This window comes from Dermacentor variabilis, chromosome 10 (assembly GCF_050947875.1).
Source record: "Dermacentor variabilis isolate Ectoservices chromosome 10, ASM5094787v1, whole genome shotgun sequence".
NCBI classification, from domain to species: Eukaryota; Metazoa; Arthropoda; class Arachnida; order Ixodida; family Ixodidae; genus Dermacentor; species Dermacentor variabilis.
In genome coordinates, this window is record NC_134577.1 from 83,601,077 (window position 1) to 83,611,456 (window position 10,380).

The 10,380-nt window shown below is 41.6% G+C and overlaps 1 protein-coding gene across 5 annotated transcripts in view; it reads right to left on the reverse strand.

Moving 5' to 3' along the window:
• Positions 1–6,308, reverse strand: part of LOC142560745 (mesoderm induction early response protein 1-like) — a 42,085-nt gene extending 35,777 nt beyond the window's left edge. Inside the window, exons 1-2 of one of the 5 annotated variants that reach the window (XM_075673049.1) lie at positions 6,280–6,308; positions 5,513–5,537 (exon numbers count right to left, since the gene is read on the reverse strand). In XM_075673049.1, the coding sequence (XP_075529164.1) occupies positions 5,513–5,537; positions 6,280–6,288 (34 nt within the window). In that variant the 5' untranslated portion in view covers positions 6,289–6,308. Of the gene's footprint in view, positions 1–5,512; positions 5,538–5,597; positions 6,233–6,279 lie in introns of those variants that run through there. The other 4 variants (XM_075673048.1, XM_075673051.1, XM_075673050.1 and 1 more) reach the window with 4 other exon arrangements.
• Between the last annotated feature and the right edge of the window lie 4,072 nt (positions 6,309–10,380).

Below are 10,380 nucleotides of genomic sequence, written 5' to 3' on the forward strand. Positions count from 1 at the left end.
ATAACATATGCTAATTAATGATATTTAGGATTATAAGCACCTTAATCAATTATTAATTATGATGTTTTTTTAAGGCTTCCTCCAAGCACATGCCTTCTGAGGTATACATAAGCACTTTATTAACAAGCGGCACATTGTTTTTAGACCCCAGTGACTTTTTCAGCAAATTTACTGTTACCGATTTCACCTAATTCAGAAACTTGTCTGTAAAAACTTGCTCAAAGTGTAAGTACCCCTCTGGCATTTTTTCACGATCACAATACCTTCAAACAAAAGATTTGGAGGCCCAATGAGCAAGGCTTTCATACAAACTGAATTTATTTGTTGCAAATGCTAGTTAGTTAGTTAGTTGGTTAGTTAGTTAGTTAGTTAGTTAGTTAGTTAGTTAGTTAGTTAGTTAGTTAGTTAGTTAGTTATCTGTGTATACTGAAGGCCAGAAATATGACCCAAGCTGGAGTGAGCACAAGAATGACTATAGGTAATAACATTTTATACAAGAAGAAGAAAAAGAGAGATACTAATCAGAGAGAATACCTTTTCACAATGTGCTAAACAGATCATGGCAGTTTTAAAAAACGACTCCACAATAGTAACCAATACACATGACCATGATATAATCATTCCATACAAGCAGTTGTTGGGGGTGACCGTGAAAGCATAAAACAAGCCCAAATTAGTAAACATTGTGAAAAATTCGGAAGAGTTAGCAGGTGTACCAAGCTATGCTTGCAGATTTTCTACTATTAGCACACCACTTAATCCTTGGTTGTCTTCTACAGCATTTCCCTTCTTTTGGCACCTGCCTTAACTTAAAAAGACCAGCTTGGTCCGGACTTCCCAACGTAACTTCTTTCCTTTTAAGAGGAAGCTTTCATTTGTTGTTTTTCTTGGCAACCGCTGCACCGAAATTAACAAGGTCTGTTACATTTAAAAGACAAAGTTAAAGATCTGGTGGTTGTTGGAAGTGGATTCTTTATTTAGGCTGTCAAGCTTTTAATAAATATTGTTGAAAATCGCAAAAGATTTAGAAAGACAATATTGATACGTTATACACCCCTGTAAAATGTACGAATAGCTCGTATTACTAAATTGTGAATAGGACTCTTGCAAAACTCTTGTCCACATTGTTACAAATTAACCCGAGTTGTAAATTGACACCACATTTGTCTGCTTTAGATGCTTTAACGAATGCAGTTTAGAGAACTGTGATATCTGTTTTCGGTGCAGAGCTACGAATTTGTAAACTCTGTTTTGCTTCTATATCTTTTAACAGCAATTTTTGGCGATATTTCTAAAAACTTCCATTTCTAGAATTGGCCCAGGGGTCATTTCAGAAAAGTATTTTTGCCTTTCACATGTATTTGATTAGGTGGAATCCGAGTTTTGCCCGAGCTAAAGCTTCTCTTAGCCTCGGCTAGTATGTCAGCTACCCCAGTTTGCTTTCTGATCCATGCTGCCGTCTTCCTGTCTCTTGGTGCTAAACCTATCATAGTCTTCAGCCTCTCCTCAGCCTGACGAGAAGACATTTTCTTTTTCTTTTTGATTATGTCATGCCAAATCAGTACTTCTGGTATAGGCAGACCTGCCAACCTTAATATTTAAAAAACACTACAGTGAAACCCAAAAAAGGCTGAAATATGGCGAAAAATTCCAAAAATTATTTTATTGCTAACATGTTGACTATAAAATTTGCAGAGTTGGTTCTGTGAGGGTACTGTGAACACTGCTCTGACAGCAACAATAATCTGCACAAAAGACAACTGTTTATGAATTTTATTCAAAAAATATTCACATAACACAGGCTGAAATTTTGGTTGCCATTGTACAAATTGGTTCTATGAAGCTGTGGCAATGCCGCAGGTAGGTGCAAATAAATGAGCAGCTCCAAAAAGCCAGGCTTTAAAAGTTGGGGTGGGTGACTGTATTGTATTTGTAAGTTGATTTCATCTGTCAGCTTTGCCCTAAGATGTATACAAACTCAACAAATTTTGAAATTATTGGTGCTAACATGACCATCCTAAAAACAGCTGTAGAAATTGGGCGTTTTAGAATAAAATTGTCAAATTGCCAATATCAAAGCTGCTCAAAACTGTGCTTTCAATGAAACAAGTGGAATGCGGAACGCAATCAAACAAGCATGCTTGCGAAGAAGGAATGTACTGAGGATGAAAGAATAAAATAAAGCAAATATGCTTCAGTTGCCCAACCACTATCGAAATGAAAGCAATCCCTACAGTTGAAGTGGCTGTTCATGAAACGCTTCAGAACTAAGACACAAAGAAATGAATGAAACAAGGCTAGCTATTATTTAGAACCGGTACACAAATATGAGCTCATTAAAGTCGGTGAGGAACTAAGAAAACAAAGGCAATACACTGCTATACAACTCAAAGAGAATTTGTATAGATGCACCAACCAATTAGGTTCTCTCATTTCGTGAACTTCTTACATACTGGTCTCCCTTGGGAGCTATGTTTTGGAGCGCGAAGGCACAGGAAGCAGGTGTATGTCAGCTCTGCATCTAAAACTTATACTTATTTCTTAGCTTTTCGCCGAGCGTGGGCAAACTTAGTAACGCTACAGCATTCATCAGAGACAAAATGAGTTCAACACAAAAGCTTCAGCCAAAGCCTAACTCTGATCTGCCTGTTGAAATGCACTTATGATGTTATAAAGGCATCCACCCAGTTTACTGGAACAAATTATGTAAAATTTAATCCCGCAATGTACAAACATAATTGCCCATCAATGAAAACTAGAACAACTTGTTCACCTTTACTTCTGGCCATGGAGAGCACATTAATTAAATAAAAGAAACAGTGAAATCTTGAATAAAACTGAATTAGTTATTGAAATAATTCATTAGTAACTGGGTTACCGAACTATCCACAATGGAAACTTCGCTCCACAACATTTAAAAAACAGTGCTGTGGGCTTTCATTTCATTTATTTCCTCCTTAGGGCATTGCATTACACCAGGAGCGGGGATACAAACATGTAAACATCAGATAATTACAGAACAGAAAATATGACAGAAATAAATGGCTACAAAGTGACCATTTTTTTAATGATATTAAAATTTTCAACAAAAGTAAATCTACATTCAACATAAATACAGAGGGTAAAACAGCAGATGATGATGAAAATCAGCAGCAAAAAGTTCAGGTTGAATCATCAAAAAATAACTAACTAAATAAAAATGATAAAATATTAAATAATCAGGAACATAGCATATTTGGCATGTTTACAAAGTATGAGTGATTTATCTGTTCACAAATGGTGGGTGTATGATTTTGATCGGTGCACAAGACCAATGCGATTGGAAAGGGCATTTCACAGCACTACTGTACTTGGAACGTCACGTCTCCCTCGTCTAGATCGGTAATTTGAGATATCAAACTTGGCATATCAAAAATTCTATGCTGGTTTTCGTGGCATTAAAAGACAAAGTCAAATTCTAGAAACGCAAATACTTCAAAAATTACAAATGAAGTGATATTTTTCATTACATTTTCAAACATCTGCAACAGGAAGCCTACAAATTTAGGTCCCGCAACAAAACAGGTACCATACTTTGTAGACTACACCAAATACAGCACGGGAGGCAAAACTTAGATTAAATTACAGTCTACATAACTACCTTAACATAGCCACAGTTTATTGGGCATTTTGTAAGAATCCAATTCACAACACACATTAGCACTTGCTATTTAGCACATTTTACAGACTTTTTATATCTGCTCTTTACGGCAGAGTTAGAGAGTCACAAAGTTAATTGCTTCAAACTGCTCTCAAACTTTGCAATTTTCATAAACTTCTGCAGAACAGTTGAAGGTGCGAATGAAATATTCAGCTTCCATCAGTTGCTATAATTTAATTTTTCTTTTAAATGCTGCAAATCATTGTTCAAATCATCCCAGATGTCTAATGAGGGGTAGCCAATAGCACCTTTTTAGAAAAGTTGGTCCTCAGCAGACACTTTTTATTGGATTGATAATTTATTAACAAAGAATTGCTTTAGCAGCAACAAACTTAACCCAGCAAAGAGTGACAAGTAACGCATTGTTCCTCTAGATCACAGTGACTTCTTCAGCAACTTTGCTGTTACCAATTTTCCCTGCTTCAGGAACTTGTTCAGCAATGCTGCCACAAGAGGGCAGAACAGTTACCATCACAATTTCTTTTTTTGCAAGCACTTATTTGCAATCTAGCCCCCTCCCCCATCTTTTCATACCTTTAAAACATTCTTGTAAACAAAATTGTATTTCTCATAAAGGTTTACACAACATTCGTTAAGATGTAGTTTAAGAAAAATTTGGTGCAGCTGGCAGATATTCATGCACATGAACCAAGAAAATGGATTTGGGTCAGCTATAGCATTTCCATTCCCATATCTCCCGTTAGAGATAGGAATCTCTAACGGGAGACATGGGGGGCACTGCCTTTGTTGACTTTTGCTGCAAATAAATCCAAATATTGCATAATTATCCCAGACTAAAGTTAGGGCAGCCAATCAATGACTGAAGTCACTGAATATATGGCCAAAACAGATCCCTGGCTTTCTTCCAATATTGATCATGGAGTTAACCTGTTACTCCCCCAAGCATAAGCTGAAACTTCATCACTGCAAAGAGTAATGATAAATCTCTCCTTCAAAGCCCGTCATCATTTAGCAATACCAGCCATGATTTCGTGCTGCCCAGGAAAGTAATTCCAATTTCGACCAATTGTATCCAGTTAAATGAGGTATGCAAGAGTATTGTGAAGTTCCAAGTATAGTCATAAATTGTTTTTATGGCTGAAAAGGTAATTTAGTAATGGTGGTGTACCTTAATATGTAATTAACATTATGGACAAACGTTTATAAAAAAAGTACATCATTGATTTCTTTGTTTTGGAACTGTTGTTGTTGTTGTGGGGCAGATATTGAAAAACGCTTCTGCGTCATTATCAGATCAAAACAACACTGCAGTGAGATAAAGAACAGAATGTTCCCTCTCCTAGTTCTGTTATATCAACAAACAGAAAATCGGAAGACGGCTGCTCATATAGGCCTCAATTGCGCATAAGATAGGAACAGAAATGTTATGTATAACACTTGTACTTAAATACCACGTTAATGCAAATACCTTCTTTCATTGGACAGACATCATGGCTTGAAAGTTGAGCTAAATCTGTCCGCAAGTTTGCATGTACAAAGGGCTGCTAGAAAATCTTTGTGGATAAATATTAGTGAGAGTATAAAATGCTACAAAAATTTCAACGATCGCACGCAAAATTACAATTACCTCTGTAGATGCTATCTGCTGAATCGTACGTTTAGAGCTGCAGTGCTGACGTTATCTTGAAGTCAATGCAACGACGGCATTCAAGCAACAAAGCTAACAAAACAAGATCGCCCATAAGCAGAATACCTTTAATCAACTACACCGTAGGCAATAAGTAACTTTATTTTTTGGTTCAAGACGCCCCTTCACACAAGTTCGAGCGATCAGTGAAAAGCTCCACTCACCCGCGGATCCATCGCTTGTGTTGGCCTGAAACAGCAAGTTACACGATTACAATGCGTCGCAGACTGCACCGCTCAACACGCTTACGTCACGTCTCTCAGCGTCAGCGCTCCAAACATGCGAACATGCGACTTACGGACGCTGTGGTCGTAAACGCGGGGCAATACGTTCCGAGAGGAGGGCAATCGTCTGCTACCGTTTCGCAGGTGATTTCTGCACCGCACTTCTGACCGCTTCGTAAAACGGCTAGCAGAGGCGTCGAACTGGCTTATCGGTCCTGGCGGTTGTCGCGACAGCGGAGGGAAAGCCTCGCAGAGGGCTTATCAGGGGACGGTCTGATCGCGCGCTTTAGATCTGTCGCTGGTTCGAACCGAACGTACGCGCTAAAATCGTCCGCCTGCGCGCACCGATCGTCGTCTGCAAAGTGACGCAAACGGTGCGAACGCGCTGCGCTCAGGGTTGCAATGTTTAACGAGCTTGCCGTTGGAAAAGCATCGGGCGCGCGTTTATTTCCTGCGGCTCGGGTTCATGCAGGGAATCTCGTATACACTGACAGCAGCCATAGGCAGCGGTGGGAGACCACATAACAACAAAAAAGCGCGCGGTTCAGGCGATTACCGATAATGCAAGGCCGGGGCGGACGAGACCTGCGAAATCCGTAGCAGCTTTATAGCGCCCTGTGTTTGTCGTAATGGGTCTCCTCCGCTCGCCAAAGCGTGAAACAGCGTTTTTCGCGACGGGAATTGAAGGGTAAATAACGCTTACAAACCTCGGCCATTTTGCCCGCTGGTGTCCACAAAATGGCCGCACGAGGCCGCCAGCAACAACTGCGGTTAATACTCAGCCTGCAAAGTATAGCCGAGGTGTCATATTCTTTGAGAGATAGGTCTAATTACCATGTATTTAAATTCTATGAGCGGCGTAAAAGAATTGTCGGTATATTTTGCAACTGCAGCTTTCGTTATCCAATTTCGCGAAAGGCGAGTTCAAACTGGCAACATGGCGTTGCGGGTGCGGCTGTTGCAGACGACGGAGTCGATGCGGAGCGCGCGTAGCAGACGAGTGGGAGGCATACGCCCGGGATCGTTGCTGTTTTATTATTATCTGCAATTCATAGGACGTCGCGTACGCTCTTTTGTAGTGCTATGGACAGTAGATAAACGTCTGCTAAGAATTGCGCGGTAACCATGGAGTTCATAGTGCAACCACAGAGCGCCGCATTAGTGCGTTGGACAAGCGCGTACAAGGTAATCGCGCATTAGAAACCGGATGTGAATGAGATCGAGTCAAGATTGAGAAATAAAACCTGCTTGCATGGGCGTTTTGATGGTTTTGATGCTATACGTCCGTCGTAAAGACTCAATTAAACACTCTTATATACGTCATTTTTGGCAGAATAACTATGAACTGGACCTCTTAATTTTTGAGACAACTTTCTCAGTTTTGGCGAATGACGCACTGTCTACACACAAACACACACACAAAAAAAGTCATCAGTCATTCCATTCTGTGAAGAACGATGACCAGCTAATTCTGTTTCGCGTCCGACGCATAGGTGGCACAGAATTTTGAACAAAGGTACGAACATATTTATTGTGCTGATCGGTGGTCATCGTGACGATATGTACGCAAACACGTCCGCGTATAACCTCTGTTATTAAATTAATGTGTCCGTCACGTAAAACAATGAATGGCTCATACCCCGTTAAGCAATTAAACATACCCCCGTAAACGCGGGATCCCCATTACCACAATCGATCACATGCTCGACAGCTTGATCCGAAGTTGCGATCGAGAAAGTAACTCTGGAACCTCGCGTATGCACCGTCGAATCCTGGAGGTGTTGTCGACGCAGCTGCGACGGAGCGCCGTTTAGACGCAGGTGGCCGTTAAACCGAACCTCGACACAAGCGACGATGTGCAATGACTGGAGCGCATGTCCAAAGGAGTGCACGAAGCAAAACTCGTTTGTTCGTAAATTGCGATTAAGAATACTTCCTAGTTAATTAGCTGAATGAAACTTCGAAGGAGCAGAGCTTTATTCTAGTGGACAAACATGGGGCTGTATGTTTCCCTCCCGTAGAAGCCCATGTGTTGACAGCAGACGGGAATTCCGTTTGCAACTTCACTGTAAGCTACGTAATTACGAAAATTAAATTAAGTTCGGCGTAATGTTAGAGTCATCTTAGTGGCTAATTGTTATGTAATTTGTGCCGGGACAGTTTCGATATAACAAGAGTTACAGCCGTTTTCTGTAACCATACTCCCTCCGTAGATGCCCATGCACTGACAGCAAACGGGAATTCTGTAACGTTTACATCTTCACTGTGAACTAATTACGACAAGTAAATGAAACTCGGCGTAATGATAGAATCATCTTAGCGGCCAATTTCAGTACGATTTTTTCCAAGATACCTTCATTAGATTGAAAGCTACAGGGCATTCGCGAGAAAGTTGGCTTTGCCGCAAAGCGTTTTCTGTTCGCCGCCACGATTTTTCCAGAGGGTAGCCACAGACAGCTTCGCTGTAAAAGCGAAACTAACCGGGCTGCGGCCGCCGACGTCCTGGGCTGGTTTGCGTGGTCGTCGCTCTCAGTCAAAATCCGTCGTAAAGGCAGCATCCTCAGACTCGCTGCTGCTCAATCCACAGATAAAATCAGACGCAGCGGAATCACGTGATGTGCTATCTTTTGAAGCTCGCGGGCGCGCCGCTTCCGGAGGCGGCCATTTTTGCTTTCTACTTTGGCGATCGCGAAGCTTCGGAGCGCGTCTAAAGATCACCGCCAAGTAGGAAAAAAAAAAAAAGCCGACTGCTTAGGAAACAAAAATATATAGTTCTCCTTCGTATTCGATGGCGCAGTGTGCATCCGTGAACGGCCTGGGAGGTCTCGAAATCGGCGTTTCAAACCATCGTTAGCGGGCTAACGATGCCCAATGGGCGCGGTAGGGAAAGAGTTAAGGCTTCCGCCTTAAAATAGTTTGTTCTCCAGAGGTGCATTAATTGCTCATTTCAAGGTGAACCTTTCTAGGCGAACGCAGCCAGACTTTGCCGATTGTGGCTGCTACTGCTGCCTTGCCAAATATAACGAAATGTGGCCTATATATATTCCCATCTGTATTACGCCTGCGGATAAGCTGGCAGCCAGCTCCGATCTCTGCGTCATTACGCAGTGAAACAACAAACGGTACCTACAGATATCCCCAGTGCTACAAATATACAGCTTAGAACACGTGATTGCTTTATTAAAGCAAGGGCTTCTGTGCCTTCATCCTCAATGTTTGGCGCGTCTGCTTCTTGTCGAGCCGTACTAGCAATGCAAGTTTATATCATGATCAGCATCTTTACTGCATCTACTGAAACCTATAAAGCATTTTATCAACTACAAGATTATGTCACTACATCTACTGCTTCAATTGGGACCCCCAAACATTTTATTCGTCTTAGTGAACATCGTATTGCCCTGGTAAAGGACATGCAAAAATATTTGGGACCTGTAGATTTTCCTATTGGACCTATATTTAGTACAAGACCAATAGAAATTTCTATTGGAATCTTCTCTAGAGAAGCAGTGCGCTAGTGCACTGCAACTGTGCTGTCATGCAGCTTTGACAAGGTGTGTGGATGGGAATGTTTTCTAAATAGACTCGAATTCCACCATGTTTGCATTTTCAGTGAATTAGAGATGACAAGATGGCAGAATTTCGGTTGTTAAAATAGTTCTCTCGCAGGGAGAAAAGGGACTCGCAATTTGTTGTTCAAGCAATGATATTTGCATCTTTAAAGGGACACCAATGACGAACCCCAAGTATTATTTCAAAACATCATTTTCGTTAGTTTTGCTGCAATTGATCGATTTGAAGAGAATATGAAGACCCAGATTTATTGTTTTCAATTTCGTGCTGAAACCTCAGCACCCGTACATTTGTGTGACGTCATGAATTTCAAAGTATATTTTTGCATTCGGGCGGTTGTGATTCATTAAAGGGCCCCTCACCAGGCCCCATAGCAAATTCTGATTATACGCTGGAAGTTGTTACGTGTCCTCTAGGGCGCGTTCTGCCGCAAAAAATTTTCAAATCAGCTCCCCCATTAATAGCAGAGACATAAATAATTCAGCGCTGCGAACCCATGATCTCGGGAGGCGAGCTCCACTGCATAGCGAGACACTCTCTCCACTCACCCCGTCTAGCCTCCGTAAGCCAGATTCCTTCCTTGCGTTCTCCCATATCAGACCTCAAGGATGGCGTGACGCATAGATCACGGGCCCCGCCTTCAAAAAACATTTTCCTTTCTCCTTGCTTTTTTTTCCTTTTTACGGTGTTGCGCACTTTCGCTGACGCTGTTACGCGCAAGCTCGTGCGACTGTCTCGTTTCGCGCAGCGCAGAATTTTGCATACTGTGCACAAGGACACATGGTTAGTGGTATAATTCAGGGCTACACAAATACTGAGGAAGAACAAGCAGATCGCAGAGCACAATCATGCGCTGGGACACGGTAGAAGAAAATGGCGTAGTTTTGGTACCTGCACACGTGACTGCACGACCGTGGGAACAAGCAGACGAAGCAGAAGTATATCTCTCTTGCTTTGGTATGGGGGAAAAAAAAAAGAAAAACGTGTAGACCTTCCGTTTGTGTGTTTTATTATTTCTCTAAACTTCAATTCGTCAATTCAAGCAACAGATCACACAAATAACAGATGTTGCTTTGAATAATTATCGAAGTCACATGTCACCAAGAGCGACGCCACACTGCGGACACGAGTACGTCACCGTCCGGCTTAGAGCACAGTTGTCACAGGGGAAAGGGAAAACGCCGTTCGGATTTAAATTTCAGACCTTTCCGTGGCGCGTAGAGATGCAATTCTTTGCA